The following is a 21588-nucleotide window of genomic DNA, read 5'->3' as shown; positions in this document are numbered from 1 at the left end:
CATTTCAACCCCTCTGCTGGGATCTACTTCAGGATCTTTTACTGTCCGTTGTAGACTGAGCACAATCTGCGGCATAAGATCTTGAGGAAGATCCAAGCAACGGGGTCGAAACGGCGATCATGCGAAGAAAAATGATGTGGCCTAACAAATCAGCAGATTTCAACTTCAGTGACAACGGTCACAGAATTCTACAGACTGTGCATTTTCATCGACCAGTGGCACCAAGTTGGACAGCTTCTCGCTACACTTCATCATCACAACCTCCCATAACCTTGCAAGAGATTTCAGTTGTATGCTCCTGTGACTGATTTACACTTACGAGTGTAATTGCTAGTAGACCAACCACACTGTAGCAGTCATCAGCTTCTCCGATGTTGGTTGAGTTTTCGAGTTTTCTGATAGTGATGAATGCACATGTTCTTGCTTTGCTCTTTTGTCTCAGTGTCCCTGTAATACACCCAGTACTTCGGCCATGACAATCAGGCAGCTAAAGAAGTCCTCTGGACTGGTCTGAGAGAGTTGCTGCATCTTCACAGCTGCATCGATTTGGTGGGCTTTACAATGGGCATAAGCAGTCAGGAAGCCATTGGGTGGCGGCCTTTGCCGTGCCCAATGTGCCATCCAAGATACTGAAAACTGATCTGTGACTAATTCTGACATTTCTCACTATCAGATTGACAGTGATACCCCTGGTCTCCGAACATTGGTGCCTCCACCACTCTTCCACTTTCTTCTCCATCACACAGATATAGTTCTTTCTCATTCAGCCTTTTTTTTTTTTTTTGCAGCACTAAAAGCATTCCTGCCAGCTAACCACATGTCATATGGTGGTTTACTGTTGGTGTACGCTTCTACCAATTCACCATCGATTGTTGTCACATTGTTAACCTACTAATGCAGGAAAGTAATGAACCCCACCAATCTCAAATCTGGCAATCGGCAGCGCCATTTTATTTTGGCTCATCTAACAGCATGCTGTGGTACTGTGGTGGAGGCATTTCAATCAGAACAAGACATATGTAACTATGAACAAACGAAAAATTAATTATGTAACTTTGTTGCTGTGCAGCTTCGAATTTGGGGGAGAATAGTGTGAAAGACTGCAACAACAGATCCACAGTTCAGTTCTGGTGTTGGTTTCTCACCATATCCCCCCCCCCCACCACTCCTCCCCAATATCACATATTGCGAAACTCACATTTAATACCGAGTGATGTGGCGCAGTGGTTAGCACACTGGATTCGCATTTGGGAGGATGATGGTTCAAACCCACTTCTGGCCATCCTGATTTACGTTTTCTGTGATTTCCCTAAATTTCTTTGGGAAATGCTGGGATGGTTCCCCATCCTTCCATAATCCAATGGGACTGGTGACCTTCCTGTTTTGTTCCTTCCCCTCAAGTCAACCAACCAACCAACTACTCTAGAATTTAAGTAATAGTAACAATACACTGCCTGACAAAAAGCCGAACGCCCAGGGGAAGGAAAAAACGAAGAAACTTGACGGGGTGGAAGGATGTGTGACGTTACTTCAGTTATTTCAAATTCAATTCAAATTGAAAAAGAAATTGACAGTATGAGCCCACTTACTAGTACGGCGCTACCCTACCTGTGGCCTGGATGTACATGCTGATTTGGTTGAGAAGAAGCCATGAAACAGTTATACCGTATCCTGAGGCAAGCTGGCCCACAAGTGTTTCACCTGAGCCTTAATATCTGGATGCTGACACTAAGACAGTTGACATTTAACGTGGTTCGACACATCTTCTGTTGGGAATAGATCCGGGGATCGTGCTGGCCATGTGATTACCTCAACATGGTGCACAAATTTCATAAAGAAATTTGGCACGTGTGAACGACCAGTGTCCTGTTGACAAATGGCACATGAGACTGTCACATGAGAGGGAAGAGATGAGGACGTCCTTGAAGTGCTGTTGTACCACCAGGACTCACTCAATCCCCACCAGCTATGACATTAGGTGATATCCAAACACTGATCATATCATGACTCCAGGAGTGTCTGTCTCTTCAAAACAATGGAAATTGGGACTTTGATAACAATGATCAAACAGTGTAATGCAGTGTGAGACCCAGGCCTAGTGCCATGCGATTATCATGTGTTCAGCAAGATGAAAGACAATCTCGGTGGACGACGATTCCGAAACAATGACGAAGTGAAAGCAGCTATATCCAGGTGGTCACATTGCGCTGGGGGTGATTTCTCCGCATCTGGAATCAAAAACTTGGTTGCTCATTCCGAGGAATGTTTACAGTCTGTTGGAGACTATATGGGGAACTGAACTTACATTGTATATTGCCGTAGCCGTGTTCCCTATGTGTATGTGGTTTAATAAATGGCCAGAACTTGAAAGTGTAACATATTGTTTGATTTGCCCTTGTATCAATATTTCTCCATCACCTTCACTTTCACCATCATCATCATCATTCTGAGACACCATCCGCGTGAGTGGGCACGTGTGGTGCTCGCACAGTGAACTGTGTCCTAGACACAGCACGGCCCACGTAGAAGTGGGCACATGCTGCCCTGCCCTACCTTTTTTGATTGCATCCCAGTGTACAACCCGCCTTACTGTATCTGTCATCTACGTTGCCTTCCAAAAGCAGGGACCTGAGACGTTTCGAAATGTCGGTGTTGCAGAGAGCGTCGGGCGGAGCCCTGGAGGCGGATACGTCTGCCGTGGTGGTGGGCGCCATGCAGGTGGTGGCGACGCTGGTGGCGTCACTGGTGGTGGACCGCGCGGGCCGCAGGCCGCTGCTCGTGGCGTCCGCCGCAGTGGTGGGGCTGTGCGCTCTGCTCCTGGGAGCCTACTTCCAGCTGGACTCCAGTGGTGAGGCCGAGGGCCTGGACTGGCTGCCCCTCGCCAGCCTCTGCCTGTTCGTGGTGGCCTTCTCGCTGGGGCTCGGGCCCGTCACCTGGGTGCTGCTCGGAGAGCTGTATGCCCCCGAGGTGCGCGCCTTTGCGGGCTCCCTCTGCTGCCTCGTCAGCTGGACCTTCTCCTTCCTGGTCACCACCTTCTTCAGCGAGCTCAGCTCCGCCGTCGGCGTCCAGGGAACCTTCTGGATCTTCGGCTCCGTGGCAGTCGCCGGCGCCCTGTTCGTGTTCTTCGTGGTTCCCGAGACGAAGGACCGGTCGCTGGAGGAGGTGCAGAGGCAGCTGTCTGGCGGGGCCCGAGTGTGGAGTTTGTCCTGCACCTGCAGATGAACCTCGTCACCTAAACAAATCTGGATGTTACAGTGATCACCATTCCTCTGGATGAACCCACATTCGTACACGAATCAGCGAATGGTAGTAACACGGTCTCACTTTTTCTAACATCAGACATTCACTTGATCACTTGGAACAATCTACTGGACCACAACAGGAACCCAGGCCCTCATCTGCCACCAGTAATGCTCTTCCAACTGAGCCACTACCTTTTTTCCTTAAAATGATACAAGTTTCCAGCTCATGGACTTTATCACATTCATTAGCTGATTTAAATAGTGCTCCAGATCACGATTCATGACTTTTCTCAAGTACAGCAGTTACCATATACGTACCATACACTTACATACCATCCTGTATGTCTTATTGGACCCGCTACAGTTGCAGGTTCGAATCCTGCCTTGGGCATGGATGTGTGTGATGTCCTTAGGTTAGTTAGGTTTAAGTAATTCTATGTTCTAGGGGACTGATCACCTCATATGGTGAGTCCCATACTGCTCAGAGCCATTTTGAACCTTATTGGACCAACACTTCTGGAACAACCGAATTAGCATAAAATGCCTTGACCATTGTATAATGACTGTCGCCATAGTCGAATTGAGAATACATAACTAAACTGTTCCGTTATAACTCATCCCCTCTCCCCTTTCTTCCCCTCTCCAAACCTATACAATTCCCTCCCACACCTGAAGATGTAAAATGCCTGACCACTATCCAACTAATTTGATGGACTTCCCTCTAGTTTACCTTGTCGGCCGGCCAGTGTGGCCAAGCGGTTCTACGCGCTTCAGTCTGGGGGTGTGTGTCATGTCCTTAGGTTAGTTAGGCTTAAGTAGCTCTAATTTCTAGGGGACTGATGACCTCAAATGTTAAGTCCCATAGTGCTCAGAGCCATTTGACCATTTTTTACCTTATCGCCTGTTCCATATACCACCTTGATCTCTTAGCCACCTGCTGTTCCAACCCAGTACGCTTCTGTGTGAATAAAATGGTCCCTGGTGTAAGCTACTAATGAAATATTGTTTCCAGCTGAATGGTATTGTCGAGATAATATGACACGCCACACTCATAACTTTCTGATATAGTGACTTTGCCTGAAAATGGTTTGGGCGAGTCTGGGGGATGTCTCATAGTATCTCAACACTGCCATCCAACTGGATACCTGAGAGCCATTCATCAAGTACACGTCGTTTACAACCATCTCAGTTCCCTTCCGTAAGCCTTATCACACTCCCCTTAACCTGAATACTACTCTCTAACGTTAAGTAAACTACGACACTGCTGAAACCTCCTTTCCCACAAGATCTCGTGCTTCTGCAAACCACGATTCTGTTCATGAGGACACTCAGTGAACACAAACTTCAAACCCTTGTCCTCAATGTGACCTTCTTACAAGCTTACAAAGTGAAGACACAGTCCACAATCTGTGTGTTGAGATGAAGTTCTCAGTGCTCGACTTAGGTACACCACTGTTCATCAACAATCCCTAAAGCATTCACCATCTTACCCAATCACTTTCCTGTAAGCTGTGAAACCTTTTTCCCGTCATTCTAATCCTCTTGACTTTCTCACAGGCACAGCTAAGACCTTCCCTATCTCTAGCACTACCATCACTCTCAATGCCCACAGTAACTTCCCCGTGTCAGAATCAAGTGCTGGTGTCTAATGACTCTTTCCATGGTCACACAATCACTATCCCACTTTTAACCTATCATTCCAGCTAAATCACTGCAGAAAACATCATCACTGGAATCAAGTATCAATCGGTCTATCCGATTGTCGCTCTATAGACCCTACCTGGATGCCTTAATCCCAATAGCCTACCTGTTCACATCCTGTACTACCTCCACATATGATTGTAAACCTATTGGGAAGCCTTAGGTATAAAACTTTGAAGCCAATCAGTACTATCGTAACAGTCTAATAGCGTGCCTTTCTTTCTTCAGAAGACTTTCCCCATTTGTCATATCGAGCCACAATGCAGCAAACCCTATCTGTTCCCAATGCTATCTGCTATCTGCTACTCCCTCTACCGAACAACGTCTCCAAAATTAACCACTTTGCAATCCATCCTAATGACATCACCCACAATGATGCGAACTTTGATCAGTCCCTACTCCAAAAAGTTTAAAACTACCCAATCTCTCCCACCCCAGACTCTTGGCTCGCTGCACACGTAAAAGAATTAGCCAGCTACACTTCAGGAATGAAGTTTCCCCACCATTATTTACATCTTCAAACCTTGGTGTATAAAGTGCATACCTTTTTAAATGTGACTTAGCCACCTGAACCCCAAAATTGTACAAGTATTTTAAGTCTTCAAACAGCATTCACTTCTCGTTCTCTGTCCCTTTCTTGTCCCGCAGGTGAGTCAATTAGCCACTCATCAAATTATGTCCTCTCTTCACTGTGAATGAACACATAAGAATATCCTACAGCTCCAAAATACCTGATACCATCCAAAGTATCTTTTCTTGTCTAACCTCCTGTCTTTACACACTGCCGCATCTGTAACAGCTCATACCTCTACCTTATACCTACATAATTTTCACATCATCTCCTAGAACATTTTCATTGAACCCCTTTTGACTCTGGCTTATACCTGTACCATCAGCTGTCACGGGCCCTTTCTTTCTTTCTCCATATCCATACTCGCCTCTTTCTCTTCTCTGTCCTAATCTTTCATTTATTACCCATTATCCCTATTTTTATTATCCCTCCAATCAGCTCTCCAGAAAAACCTTCACAACTTCACGCCCAATATCCATTCCACACCTAATCCACTACCTGTTTACTAAAGTACTTAACTTCCATATTCATTTGTTCCAGACTCCAAAAATCTTTAAGCAAAGGCCCACCACATAGAATTGACAGTTTGTGTGTTTTTATTCCTTCACTTCATATTGGTCTCTTTGCATTGCTCACGTTACGTAATTACAATGAATCGTTTCATTCAGTTTATAGATTGTGAAATAACTATCATGTTGTACCTAAAATCATGTATTTTAAGGACTCTGTCGATATATTAAGATAAATTTTTGTATACTTCTAAAATTTTTTATAGTATAAACGTTATAATTTTGTACCACTATTATCCCTCACTAACCGTATTGAGTGAAGGGTAAGAAAAGATAATAAAAGAAAAATAACCATCGCTTCTGTATGTCATAGATGATGGAAATCCCATTGATGAGATGTATTCAAAGAATGCCGATATTTTCATGAGTGTCAATAAGTTTCTGCATTGTTTAACTCAAGTAAAAATGTTTCGAAAAAGGTTTTTCTGCTACACAGACAATATCAACACGAAAATGCAATTTCACTCGTAGGTTCCTTTCTCTCAGTGTGTAACATCGACTTCTTTGGCCAAATGAGCAAACTGCTTCCAGAAGACTTTTAAAAAAGAATTTTATTTATATTTCATGTCCGTGGTACCATGCTATCCTAAGCTACTTGGTCATGGAATGAGTCTATATACACAGTAATTATAAAGTCTGTGAAACATTTCAGAAATTTGGTAGAGATAAACAGCCAAGAATAACGTAATAAATGATACAGTATATGAAAGACGGACCTCACAGTATTTTTTACAATGTTTATAAATGTTCTATGTGTCCATCCTTCCTCATACTGTACACATAATCGGCAGTCCAACTCTGCTCATACCCAACATATCTGAGTAGACAGTAAGAACAGCTGCTCCACTGTGGTGTCGCAAGTATTGGAGGTTCTGCCGTAGATCTGGGACAGAAGTGCAAACCTCGATGTTACCCCACAGGAAAAAAATCTGAAGGTGTCAAGTCCGGCAACCTCTGTGGACACTCGAGTAGCACCTGGAGAGTGCCCGCATCACGGCCTATCCTGGGATGTGGCAACATCCCAACATCCCGTTCCGGTTATCTCATATACACAGTTGTGGAGGTGTGCCGGGGGGGGGGGGGGGGGGGGGGGAGGGGAGGGGCGCCGTAGTGTTAAAAGACGAAAACCCTGCTTTCAGTTTCAAGATGTGGCACGATTGACAATTTATGCACTTCGAGATAGGTGGTACTATTGGCAGTTCTCTCGGCAAAGAAGCGGTCCGTAGACTGTCTTGTTGGAAACGGCACAGGTGGTATCACGTCAAAGGCCTTTGAATAGTCACTGACGATTGGCAGCGGGCAAATTCCAGCACACAAAATGCCTTAGCTGCCTTGTAAGCCGACATTTTCAGCAACTACACTCTGTGGCGCCCCTGTCGACAGTTTTCAAAACTAACTGGCAGGTACCTCATTCACAATTTGAGAGATTGCCTTTCACTTTTTTTTTCCTTTATTGGATTTCGATTCCCCCCATAGGAGGCGGGATGGCAGCAGCTTAGTACGCCGCTCTTCAGCCTACAGAGTTTGTTTTGAAAAGGTGAAGATAATAAAGAATAAAAAACAGGCGATAAAAACGGAGACTGAAAGGGTAACATGGCGAAAAAATCGTGGAACTTAGAACATATAATAAAGGGATGATCATGCTAATAAAATACATCTGAAGCAGACAGGTAAAATAATAGACAATTAAAAAAAACACCGCAACAGTCTGGTTTCTGTTCGCAAAAGACATAAAATTCACACCCAGCAACGGCATGGTTTCTGTTCACAACACTTGTAAAGACGAAACAACACTGAACATTCACTGGAACACTGCACTAAAATATGAGATACCACAGCCGAGAGCTGGTGGGGGGAAACTGGGCAGATGACGGGAATATAAAAAAGGGGGGAAGGTGAGGAAAAGCGAAGGGGGGGAAGGGAGAAAGGAGCCAATGGAGGATTAGGACCCACAAACAGGGTCGGGGATGTTGGGCAGATGCAACAGTGGGTGGGGAAGGCAGAGGATGGGAATACAAAAGGACTTGGGGGGGGGGGCGGGGGGGGGAGAAGGGACGTCGGGAGAGGTTAGGTAGGGAGAAACACAGGATGGAATGGGGCAAGAGGGAGCCCAGGGAAAGGACGGAGGAAAGGAGGGGGGGTGGGGTGGTACTGTATCGTTTTTTACGTTGTCTTCAGCATTTGTGCATACTGTTAATCGTATTTTAAATGTTTAATTAATTTTACAATTAACACACACACAGACACGACCAGACCAAACATTTCACGAAATAAGCGTCAAACGAGAAAACTACAAAGAACGAAACTCGTCTAGCTTGAAGGGGGGAAATCAGATGGCGCTATGGTTGGACCACTAGATGGCGCTGCCATAGGTCAAACGGATATCAACAGCGTTTATTTTTTTAAATAGGAACCCCCATTTTTATTACATATTCGTGTAGTACATAAAGAAATATGAATGTTTTATTGGACCACTTTTTTCGCTTTGTGATAGATGGCGCTGTAATAGTCACAAACGTATAAGTATGTGGTATCATGTAACATTCCGTCAGTGCGGACGGTATTTGATTCATGATACATTACCCGTGTTAAAATGGACAGTTTACCAATTGCGGAAAAGGTCGATATCGTGTCGATGTATGGCTACTGTGATCAAAATGCCCAACGGTGGTGTGCTATGTCTGCTGCTCGGTATCCTGGACGACATCATCCCAGTGTCCGGACCGTTCGCCCGATAGTTAGGTTATTTAAGGAAACAGGAAGTGTTCACCCACGTGTGAAACGTCAAACCACGACCTGCAACAAATGATGACGGCCAAGTAGGTGTTTTAGCTGCTGTCGCGGCTAATCCGCACATCAGTAGCAGACAAAATCGGGAATCTCGAAAACGTCGGTGTTGAGAATGCTACATCAACATCGATTGCACCCGTACCATATTTCTATCCACCAGGAATTGCATGGCGACGACTTTGAACGTCGTGTACAGTTCTGCCACTGGGCACAAGAGAAATTACAGGACGATAACAGATTTTACGCACGCGTTCTTTTTTTGCGACGAAGCGTCATTCACCAACAGCGGTAACGTAGACCGGCATAATATGCACTACTCGGCAACGGAAAATTCACGATGGCTGCGACAAGTGGAACATCAGCTACCTTGGTGGATTAATGTACGGTGCGGCATTACGGGCGGAAGGATAATAGGACGCCATTTTATCGGTGACAATCGAAATTGTGCAATGTGTGCTGATTTCCTATGTAATGTTGTACAGATGTTACTACAAGATGTTTCACTGCATGACAGAATGACGATGTACGTCCAACATGATGGATGTCCGGCACATAGCTCACATGCGGTTGAAGTGGCATTGAATAGCATATTTCATGACAGGTGGATTGATTGTCGAAGCACCATACTGTGGCCCGCACGTTCACCGGATCTGACGTCCTCAGATTTCTATCTGTGGAAAAAGTTGAAGGATATTTGCTATCGTGATCCACCGAGAAGGCCTGACAGCATGCGTCAGCGCATTGTCAATGCATGTGCGAACATTACGGAAGGCGAACTACTTGCTGTTGAGAGGAATGTCGTTACACGTATTGCCAAATGCATTGTGGTTAACGGACATCATTTTGAGCATTTATTGCATTAATGCGGTAATTACAGTTAATCACGCAGTAACAGTATGTGTTCTCAGAAATGATAAGTTCACAAAGGTACATGTATCACATTGGAACAACCGAATTAAAATGCTCAAACGTACCTACGTTCTGTATTTTAATTTTAAAAACCTGGCTGTTACCAACTGTTCGTCTAAAATTGTGAGCCATACGTTTGTGACGGTTACAGCGCCATCTATCACAAAGCGAAAAAAAGTGGTCAGACTAGAACATTCATATTTGTTTACGTACTACACGAATATGTAATAAAAAATGGGGATTCCCATTCTTAAAAAACGCTGTTGATATCCGTTTGACCTATGGCAGCGCCATCTAGCGACCCAACAATAGCGCCATCTGGTTTCCCCCTTCAAGCTAGACGAGTTTTGTTCTTTATAGTTTTTTCGTTTGATGGACCACCCAGTACCTGTGTGTGTGTGTGTGTGTGTGTGCGTGCTACCCAAAAATGGGCCTAATTCTTTTCCATATAAATCGATTCCGCATCAACGCATTAGCATACCTACCAGGTTTCGCTAGCATACGATAATTACAGCCCACACTGGACCTGTGCGATTCTGTGTGGGCTGTAACTATTTTCTCTCGTGTTGCAGTTTCGTTTTTGCAGTGAGTAGCTGTCAGCCAAAACAAATACTGGGCATCAAATGTGTCTTGTGACGCGCCATAACAGACAAAATGACTCTTAAAGTGAATTTTACGAGTTCATTCGATAGAGCTGACGCAAATTAGTCTAGTACAGCATCTGTTCTCTAGGTATGTATTAAAAGTTACAGTGATAGATGAAGAATAACAGACTGCATTCTAACTGCCAGAATGAGGCAGCTCGTACTCCACTTTTCAGAGTCTCTTAAATAAAGAGCACCATATTCGCCTTCTTCCGATAGGAGCATTTTTCCGCCGGTTCCCTTCTTTTCCCTGCTACAGGAAGACATATGAGGGTGGTGTGAAAAGTTCTCAGAACAGAATAGAAAAAACTACTTATGTCACTGAAACTTTTTTTATTCTTCAATGTAGTCTTCTTATAGATTAATGTACTTGGTCCAACGATGTTCCAGTGCCTTGAGCCCATCTCGAAAATGAGTTTCCTCTAGGCCAGCAAAATAGTAGTTAACTCTGGCTATTAATTCTTCGTTTGAAGTGAATCTACGTCCACCAAGAAAAATTTTTAGTTTTGGGAAGAGGTGGAAGTCTGAAGGAGCCATATCAGGTAAATAAGGCGGGGGTGGCAACAGTTCATACCTTAGTCTGTGTAATTTTGCCATAGTGATGGCACATGTGTGCGGGTGCACATTGTCTTGATGGAATATGACTTTCTTCCTTGGTAAACCGGGCCTTCTCCCGCGTATCTCTAGCTTCAATTTCTGCAGGAGGTTAGCATAGTATTCTCCAGTAATTGTTTGCCCAGCGGAGAGACAATCTACAAACAGAACACTGATACCGTGGCCTTTCCCACTGTAGGAATTGTCTCGGCTTTCTTTGGTGGCAGAGAATCAGCATGTTTCCACTGTTTTGACTGTTGTTTTGTCTCTGGACTATAGTATCTCACACAAGTTTCATCTGTGGTCACAAATGGGAGCAAAAAAGCTTGCTCATTTCTCCTAAGACGGGCCAAACATTGTTCCAATATGTCCATTCTCATGCGTTTTTGATCCATCATGAAGCGTCACGGCACCCCGCATACAGATAATTTTTCATTTCTAATTCTTCAGTTAAAAAGTGATGATATACTCTTTCAGATGACATCTGGCAAGCGTGAGCACTTTCACGCACTTTCAGTCGGCGATCCTCCGTGCTCTTTTGCAGTGATTTCTGGAGTAATGACACTTGTTGGCCGACCACTCAGCAGATCATCGTCTACGCTCTCCCGACCAAATTTAAATTCATTTGTCCACTTGGCAACAGTGGAATATGAAGCAGTAGAGTCCCCCAGTGTACTCTGCAAACCGGCATGAATGTCCTTAGCTTTCATACGTTTCTTTACGAAGTACTTACTGCTCGAATCTCGATTTTTTTCCATCTTCGCAAATCACTACGTGGGAACAACAACAGAGCCACGTCACAGCCACAGCTCTCTGACGTGGCACGTGTTTACAGGCAACAGTCCAGTGAATATCACGTGACGAACTCGTTGCGCTAGCACTGACCTCCCGTGGTGCTTCCGAGAACTTTTTAAACCACCCTCATATGCCACCATGTACCTTGTATAACTACGTGTCTGAATCCTAATGTACCTTACGTGTGGCTGTAATACCCAAATCTCGTACTTGTAAACTGTTCTCCAGTCTAGACGGTGCTGATAGACAAAAACGAATATTCAATTCTCTGGCTGCAGCTTTTGAAAACAGTTCTTGTGTAACATACAAAAGAACATTTTATTGCTAGTTTAGATACATAGTCATTAATATGGATTGAATTGGGAATGTCCCAATTGTGTACGAACACCGATTTATCACGTCTTATTGTATTTATATGAGCAGCCATCTTAAGTTATTTGCAGATGATGCTGTCGTTTTTAGTCTAGTAAAGTCATCAGAAGATCAAAACAAATTGCAAAACGATTTAGGAACGATATCTGTATGGTGGGGAAATTGGCAATTTACTCTAAATAATGAAAAGTGTGAGGTCATCCACATGAGTGCTAAAAGGAATCCATTAAACTTCGGTTACACGATAAATCAGTCAAATCAAAAAACCTTAAATTCAAGTAACTACCTAGGAATTATAATTACAGACAACTTAAACTGGAAAGAACACATACAAAATGGTATGGGGAAGCTAACCAAAGACTGCATTTTATTGGCAAATAGAAAATGCAACAGATCTACTAAAGTGCTGCCTACACTACGCTTGTCCGTCCTCTTTTAGAATACTGCTGCGTGGTGAGGGATCCTTACCAGATGGGACTGACGGAGTACATCGAGAAAGTTCAAAGAAGAGCAGCAAGTTTTGTGTCATCGACAAATAGGGGAGAGAGCGTCACTGGCATGATACAGAATTTGGGTTGGACATCTTTAAAAAAAAGGCGTATTTCTCAGGAAATTTCGATCACCAACTTTCCCCTCCGAATGCGAAAATATTTTGCTGACGGCGACCAGACATGGGGAGGAAGTATAACCATGATAAAATAAGGGAAATCAGAGCTCGCACACAAAGACATTGGCGCTCTGTTTTTTCCGCCCGCTGTTCGGGATTGGAATGACAGAGAATTATTGTGAAGGGAGTTCGATAAACCCTCTGCCAGACACTTATGTGTGATATGCAGGGTATCCATCTAACTGTGGATGTAGGCGTAGGCTGTGTTACCAGTAGCATACAATACTACCCCTGTGTTTCCTGCGCTACATTTCGTCCTGTTAAATGGTTCCAGTATACTGAGGAAGTAGAATCTGTTTTATCTCGGTATTTGTCCTATCTTGAGCTTATGTAACATCGTAACAGCGTACGACTTAAAACAACGTATACTCTGAGCTGTCTCAACAAATTATGCTACAATGCTTCCAGTTTTGAGATGGCTGTGTGGGCAATTTCCGAAACCCAATAAATGAAAAAAAGGTCTTCACTCACATATTTGACAACCTAGTCTGTACGCTCGGACTTTTGATAGCAGTCTGCAGTGGGCACCGTGTCAAACACTTTCTGGTAACCTACACTGTGTGATCAAAAGTATCCGGACACCCTCGAAAACATACGTTTTTCATATTAGGGGCATTGTGCGGCCACCTACTGCCAGGTACTCCATATCAGCCACCTCGGTAGTCATTAGACACCGTGAGAGACCAGAATGGGGTGCTCTGCAGAACTCACAGACTTCGTACGTGGTCAGGTGATTGCGTGTCACTTGTGTCAAATGTCTGTACGCGAGATTTCCACACTCCTAAACATCCCTAGGTCTACTGATTCCGATATGATGGTGAAGTGGAAATATGAAGGGACACGTACAGCACAAAAGCGTACAGGCCGACCTTGTCTGTTGACTGACAGAGAGTGAAAACAGTTGAAGAGGGTCGTAATGTGTAATAGGCAGACATCTTTCCAGGCCATCAAACTGCATCAGGATTGATGACATGACAGTTAGGCGGGAGGTGAGAAAACTTGGATTTCGTGCTCAAGCCACTGTTGATAAGCAACACATCGCGCCGGTAAATGCCAAACGACGCCTCGCTTGTTGTAAGAAGCGTAAACATTGGACGACTGAACAGTGGAAAAACGTTGTGTGGAGTGACGAGTCACGGAACACAATGTGGCGATCTGATGGCAGGATGGGGATATGGCTAACACCCGGTGAAAGTCATCTTCAAGCGTGTGTAGTGACGACAGTAAAATTCGGAGGCGGTGGTGTTATGGTGTGGTCGTGTTTTTCATGGAGGGGGCTTGCTCCATGTACAGATTGAATGACATTGGGGATAGGCTACAGTCCTGCCTCACTCCCTTCTCAGCTACTGTTGCCCTTTCATGCCCCTCGACTCTTTTAACTGCCATCTGGTTTCTGTACAAATTGTAAATAGCCTTTCGCTCCTTGTATTTTATGCCTGCCACCTTGAAAATTTGAATGAGCTTGTTCCAGTCAACACTGAAAAATGCTCTCTATGCCTACAAATGCTATAAACGTAAGTTTGTCTTTCCTTAACTTAGCTTCTAAGTACTAGGGTTAGTATTGGCTTGCGTTTTCCTATATTTGTGCAGAATGGAAATGTCTCTACCCTGGGTTCATCGTCCACCAGATTTTTCCTTGCGTATGTTTTGCAATGGTAACTCATTAAACTTTCAGCATGGTACTTTTCACATCTGTAGCAGCAGCTTTATGTGGAACTGGAATTATAATACTCTTCTTGATGTCTGAGGGTATTTCGAATGTGTCACCCATCTTTCTCACCAGGTGTAAGAGTTCTATCATGGCTTGCTTACCCAAGGATATCAGTAGTTCTAACAGAACACTCAGGTCCTTGTTTCAACTTTGGTGTTTCAGTGCACTGTCGAATTCTTCATGCAGTATCATACCTCCCACCTCATCTTCATCTATGTCCTCTTCCATTTCCATAACACTGCCATCAAGTACATCACCACTGTGCGGAAACTCTACATACTCCTTCCACCTTCTTGTTTCCCCTTCATTGCTTAGGACTGGTTTTCCATCTGAGCTCTTGATAATCATACAGGCGGATCTCTTTCCTCCAAAGGTCTCCGTAATTTTTCTGTAGGCGGCACTTATCTTTCCCCTAATGATTTATGCTTCTATGTCCTTACATATGTCCTCTAACTATTCACACTTAGACATTTTGCAGTTCCTGTTGATTTCATGTTTGAGATGTTTGTATTTCATTTTGCCTGCTTGATTTGCTGCATTTTTTATATTTTCTCCTTTCATCAATTAAATTCAATATCTCTTTTGTTACCCAAGGATTTCTACTAGATCTCGTCTTTTTACCCACTTTATCCTCTGCTGTCTACACTATTTCATCTCTCAAAGCTACCCATACTACTTCTACTGTTTTCCTTTCCCCTGTCCTTGTCAACTGTTCTCTAATGCTCTCTCTGAAACTCTGTACAATGTCTGGTTCTTTCAGTTTATCTGGGTCCCATCTCTTTAAATTGCTACCTTTTTGCAGTTTCTTCAGTTTTAATCTATCGTCTGTAATCAATAAATTGTGGTCAGAGTCTACATCTACCTCTGGAAATATCATACAATTTAAAAACTGGTTCCCAACCCTCTGTCTTACCGTTATATAATCAATCTGAAATCTTTCAGTGGCTCCAGGTATTTTTCACATATACAGCCTTCTTTCATGATTCTTAAACATCCATATTCACCTACTACTTTCATCCTCTTCCTTTTCCTACTACCGAATTCCAGTCCCCAGCAACTATTAAATTTTAGTCTCCCTTAACTATCTGAATAATTTCTTTTTTCTCACCATACATTTCTTCAACCTCTTCACCATCTGCAGAGCTTGTTGGCATATACACTTGTACTACTGTGGTAGGCACTCACTATGACGTTCATAGTAGCTTATCTGCATTCCTAATTTTTATTCATCATTAAACCTATTCCTGCATTACGCCTATCTGATTTTGTATTTATAGCCCATAAGTCCAATTTGTCCTGCCACTGAACTAATTAACTCTCATTATACCTAACATTAACCTATCCATTTCCCTTTTTAAATTTTCTAAGCTACCTGCCCAATTAAGGGACCTGACATTCAACGCCCTGATTCATAAACGCCAGTTTTGTTTCTCCTGATAAAGCTGCTCTCCTGATTAGTACCTGAACGGAGATCGAAATGAAGAAATATTATACTTCAGTAATATTTTGCCCAAGAGGTTGTCATCATTTAACCACACATCAAAACTGGATGCTCTCAGGAAATCTTACAGGTGTACTTTCCCCTTGCTTTCAGTGGTTTGCAGTATGAGCACAGCAAGGCCATTTGGCTGACGTTGAAAGGCCAGTTCAGTCAGTCATCCAGACTGTTGCCCCTGCAACTACTGAAAAGGCTGCTGCCCTTCTTCAGGAACCACCCATTTGCCTGACATTTTAAAAGATGCCCCTCCATTGCAGTTGCAAGTACGGTACAGCTACCTGTATCGCTGAGGCACGCAAGCCTTCCCATAAGGATTTAATTCATTTCCAAGACAGAAATCTAATTTCATTTAAATAGTGTGCACACATGTAACATACACAAAATTTATTGATGTGCTACTGTGGTCTTGGTCTATGTCTGTTAATAGTTTTCATAAACTGTTGCCAGATATTTTATGAAACTGTCCACATTACCATTATCATTTTATTTCAGGGTATCTGCAAGTAGTTGCACTGCATGACAATAGCCATCTTCAGTCTCCTTAGATTTTGTTGGTGTTGAAGATCTGGGTGTAGCAGATCCTCCTGATTCCATATTGCTTGTGGTGGCAGTTGCTGTTCCAGTATTTATTTGTTTATTCTCCATGGACAAATACAAGGTTCCGTTTTGGATAGTTTACATATTGATTATTTCCCCTTATAATACTGTGAGAAACAGTTATATACAAAAGACCTACAGATAAAAAATTATGTTGCTTTTTTTGTACATGTAAACACTATTTATACAAATGAAAGTATTCTGCTCATCTGAGAGGAATTCCTTAATGCTATAAAAACAATTATTGCTGAGGAACTCCTTCAAGGCAATTTCAAAGCAGCTTCCACTTAAGCTTTTTAACTTTTTTTGGAAGTTTGTTATGAAATTTGATCCCCATGTAATAGGGGCTCTTGTCTGCAATTTCTGTATTATTTCTTTCCAGGTGATAATCATTAGCCCTCCTAGTATTGTAAATGTGCACTTCTCTATTTAGATGATTGTACTGCTTGTATTTTAGCATCAGCTGAATAGTTTTATAAATATATGGTAATGGGAGTGTTAGTAGTTTCTTAGTTTTGAAAGTTTCTTTTCAGGACTCATTATATCTAAGCTTACACATGATCCTAACTGTCTTTTTTTGAAGGAGGAATACCCTATTTACATGTTTGGCAGCAGCACATCCCCATGCTTTAATTCCATATGTGAGGTATGGCGACACTAAAGCACAGTAGATTATACTCATTTGCTCATATTTAAGAACTTGTGACATTGTCCACATTCCATAAATTGATTGGCTTAGTTTTTAGCATAATAAATCGATATGATGCTCCCAAGAGAGATGCTGATCTAACATTACACCAAGGAAGGAAGTTTTATCATTCAATTTCATATCTGAACCATCATCAGACACAGCACTCCATTGTATTTCACCTTCTTTGTGGTGTATTTGAAATTCCATTAGATTTGTTTTATTGATGTCTAAGCTTAAGTGATTGTTCTGGAAGTAATTCTTCAATCCAAATAAGACACCAGAACAATTTTGGCCAAAACATTCTTGTTGGTTCCCCAGTTAACAACGGTTATGTCATCCGTTTAATTAAGTATCTTGTTGTTGTGTTCTGTGGGCACATCATTAACATATAGTATGAACAATAAAGGTCCCAGAACTGACCCTTGGGGTACACAATACTTTACTATAGCTGGACTAGAGCCGTACTTATTAATAACGCTGCCCACTTTGTGTGTGACTTGTGTGACCTGATTTCTGTCTTGTAGGTATGACTGTATGAGACTTTTGGCTATTCCTCTGATACCATAAGTTTCCAGTTTCTCAAGTAGCAGTTCATGAGGTACTGTGCCGAATGCCTGGGATAAATCCAGGAACAAACATGCCACCAGAACAAATGTGCCACCCTTTCTTTTTCATCTAATTTCATAAGTATCGTATGTACTATATCACATATCGCAGATGGTGTTGAATAGCCTTCCCTAAAACCATGTCGGGTTCCTAGTTGCACTTTTTCTTTGACAAGAAAGTTTCCTAACTATAATAGTTAGGATTGCTTAGGCTTGGAATTAAGCTAATGGGTCGGAAGTTTTTGACTTTGTTGATACTACGTTTTTGTGCAATGGCTTGACTATTGTATATTTTAATTTGGACGGAAACACACCTTTATTCAAACGTTCATTGAAGAGGTGGACCAGAACAGGTATGAGTGAATGTTTGCATTGTTTTAATATAATGGTGGAGTTTTCATCCCATCCCATAGAGAATTTGTTTTGCATTTTATTTATGATTCCCTCCACTTCAGTTGTATCTGTTTCACACATAAACACTGATTTTTGTACCTGGTAAAGAGTTCTGTAATCATCAGTGTCAGAGGTAACACGCATGTTACCTGAATTTATAAAGTGGGTATTAAAAACATTGCTGATCGTATATGGATCTGAAATATTTACATTATCAGTCGTTAGTTGGATATTGTTGACACTAGGCTTTGGTTTTATGCTGATTATCTCATTTACACAGTTCCATACTGATTTGCTTATGTTATCTGAGATAGCAAATTTTTGCTGCATAATTTCCTTTGTGAATACATGTAGTGCTTGTTTATAGGCTTTTCGACTTGTTTGGTAGTTGTCCCTAGTTGTGTCCGGGAACTCTTTATAGATTTTCCAAGTAATAAACTTTTTCTTCTTCAGCTGTTTTACTTCTGAAGGAAGTCTTATGTGGTTTCGAGTATATTTCTTTTTGAAAGTAACTGGACATGTTTCATTGAAATGGGCAAATAGAGTGTTATAAAAGTTATTCCATTTGTCTGCAATATTTTCTGCACAATACATGTCATTCCATGTCTCAGACTGCAGTGCTGACTCCAATTTCTCTAAACGTTTTTCATTTGTACATCTTATTTCCATCATGTCATATGTACTTCGTGAATCTTACATTTTCAGTATTTTCATTATCTGGCAAAGATGATCACAGAGGTGAAGATTTGTTATGTCAACTCTGCAGTTATCTAAGTTGGTGTAAAAGTCATCTATACAGCTAGAGAAGTCTTTAGTTAGTCTGGTTGACCCATTAACTCTGTCTCACAAATTATAGCTACACAGAATTACATTTACATTTTCATAATCTTTAGTATACTTCAAGGAATCTATATTAAAATCACCAGCTATAACAATACGTATGTTCTTATACTTATTACATACATTTTCTATCTTTTCTCCATGTTTTGTAAGAAACTGCCCACAATACTACTAGGAGATCAGTACAGACCTACAACAATCAGGGGCACTTTGTTTACCAACAGCTGTATTGCTGAAATTTCAAATGTCATTTCCCCACTAAGTTCTGTGATAAAATCCAGTTTTGTGACATGTAGATGGTCTTTACAATATATGGTAATTTTCCCCCCCCCCCCCCCACTTATTCATGCAGCAACTCCACGTCATTTCCTTCTGTAGGCTCTGCAGCACTATTGGTGGAAACTGCTACAGCATCACTTTCATGTCATGAGCTTTCGCCTCTCTGAAATGCACAAAATAATGATTTAGATGTAGGAGGAAGAGATCAATGTATAACGTCTCTACAAAAATGAGGTCATTACAGATGGGCCACAAGCTCAGATTAGCAAAGTATGGCGAAGGAAATAAGGTCGTGCACTTTGAAAGGAACATTCCTGGCATTTCGCTGAAGTGATCTAGAGAAATGACCGAACATCTAAACTAGGATGCTTGGACGCAGGTTTGATCCACTATCTTTCTGAATACAATCGAATTGTGCTATCCACTGCTCCACCTCGTTCAGTATGATTTAGATATAGTAGTCTGTTTGGTGTTCTGGGTAGTGTAGACAAAAAATTAATTATTTAGTATCTGCACGTCACAATAAATGCACACAAAAAGTTCTAATATCTTTGGTTCTATAACTTGTAGCTGCAGCAGAAAAATTAGTGGTAGTACTAGCAGAGGCAAAAATTGCATTTCTATAAATTATATTTAGCGTGAAATATCCAAACAGTAATAAACTAAGATATGGAGAAGTTAAGTTGAATCGAATAATCTGTACATTCCTGCTGTTAGTAATTATTAAAATCATTGCACAAACATACTGCCATCTATTAAAGGTTGTTTCTGTTAATAGGTCACAAAGAGACCTACGCAAATATGAAAACTTATCAGAGAAATACAGATACTGTGACAGCAGAAGTGAAGAGACATATGAAGTTTTCACTTTGACACAGTAAGTGCTGTTTCAGGTAGCAAGGTTGGATGAGATATCTGGATGAAGTAGGGGAAGAGTGGAAACAGTGAGGTACAAAATTTGAAATCCAAATTACACTTTTAAAAAATCTTTATTGGTTTAATATCTTATGGCAACCATGTATACTGTGCTTAAGAATGTTCTAAGTGGTACAATAATATTTTAATGTATTCTCTTTCCTTTTTAAAAAATTAATCATGAAAGTGTCTCACTGTACCCATGAATTTTTAATGGTGGGTACAGTGAGACAGTGCCTCAAATTCTAACGAACATCATAAGGAGCAAAGTTGATCTCAAATGAAACAGCAGATTGTTGTATTTTTGTCTTGCTATGTGTTGTAGTAGGGTTAGGCAATAACAATTTTATGCATTTTGTGTCAATGAACGAAATATTTGGAATTACAGGCATCACAAATTTGTTATCTAGTTTCAAACTTTTCCTAAGAAATGTAACTTCACATTTGCGTGACTCCCCCTACAATTGAAAGAATTTTTCCTAAATAATATATTTCCTTTATTGCCTCAAATTCTACTAAAACAAAGTCACCCACTTTGGGTGAGCGCTGTAAGTTTTCAAAGCTTACCATTTCCGGTTCTGGAATCAGTTGTATCTGATCAAAGGTCTCATCATCTCAAGAATCGTACAAAATTAGTTCACTTTCGTCAGCATCAGTTTCATCAACTAGGAATAAAGCTCTCTTTGCTTTAGGTCCCTTAATGTCTTTTCGTTTCTTTTTCATTTGTAGTTCATTCCTTTCTGGTGTGTCGGTCGCAATCATCCTCCTTCCTTTAGGCCGTCGGCGACTGCAACTTTTTCTTGGTTTTGCCTTTGGGAAACCTCATATGTCTTCTGGAGAGAGATAAGACATCGTTGCAGATCTTCCATGTGACTGCGAAGAACTGGATTCTATAGACTGTGGTTCACTTTCATCATGTGGTGGCTGTCCCACATCAGTTTCAGGTTTAAGGTCTTTTTCGGGCGATATGTGTGTTTCCAGGCTTTCATTTAGAGGTCTGTCGGTATCAGAGGATGGAAGAAAATCATCCTCATTGAACGCATGGCGATCTAAAGGAAATATTCCTGTCTTGTTATATCTGGCAATGATACTGAGAGGAGTCATTCCTTGGGGATATGCTATCCCCGCACAGTGAGCGACATTGTAAATTGAAAATGTTTCACCCGGATGTGACATCATCCATGTAGCTACAGCGGCATCATAAA

The 21588-nt window shown here is 41.8% G+C and overlaps 1 protein-coding gene across 1 annotated transcript in view; it reads left to right on the top strand.

The window, feature by feature from the left end:
- The window catches only part of LOC124720227 (solute carrier family 2, facilitated glucose transporter member 8-like), an 82419-nt gene that overhangs the window by 47222 nt on the left and 13609 nt on the right, over window positions 1–21588 (top strand). Inside the window, exons 5-6 of the mRNA XM_047245548.1 lie at window positions 2659–3199; window positions 10355–10367. Of these exons, the coding sequence (XP_047101504.1) occupies window positions 2659–3199; window positions 10355–10367 (554 nt within the window). The remainder of the gene's footprint in view (window positions 1–2658; window positions 3200–10354; window positions 10368–21588) is intronic.

Source organism: Schistocerca piceifrons, chromosome 11 (genome assembly GCF_021461385.2).
Source record: "Schistocerca piceifrons isolate TAMUIC-IGC-003096 chromosome 11, iqSchPice1.1, whole genome shotgun sequence".
Classification (NCBI taxonomy): Eukaryota; Metazoa; Arthropoda; class Insecta; order Orthoptera; family Acrididae; genus Schistocerca; species Schistocerca piceifrons.
Note: the sequence above shows the minus strand (reverse complement) of the source record. Positions and strands in the feature narration are given on the sequence as shown.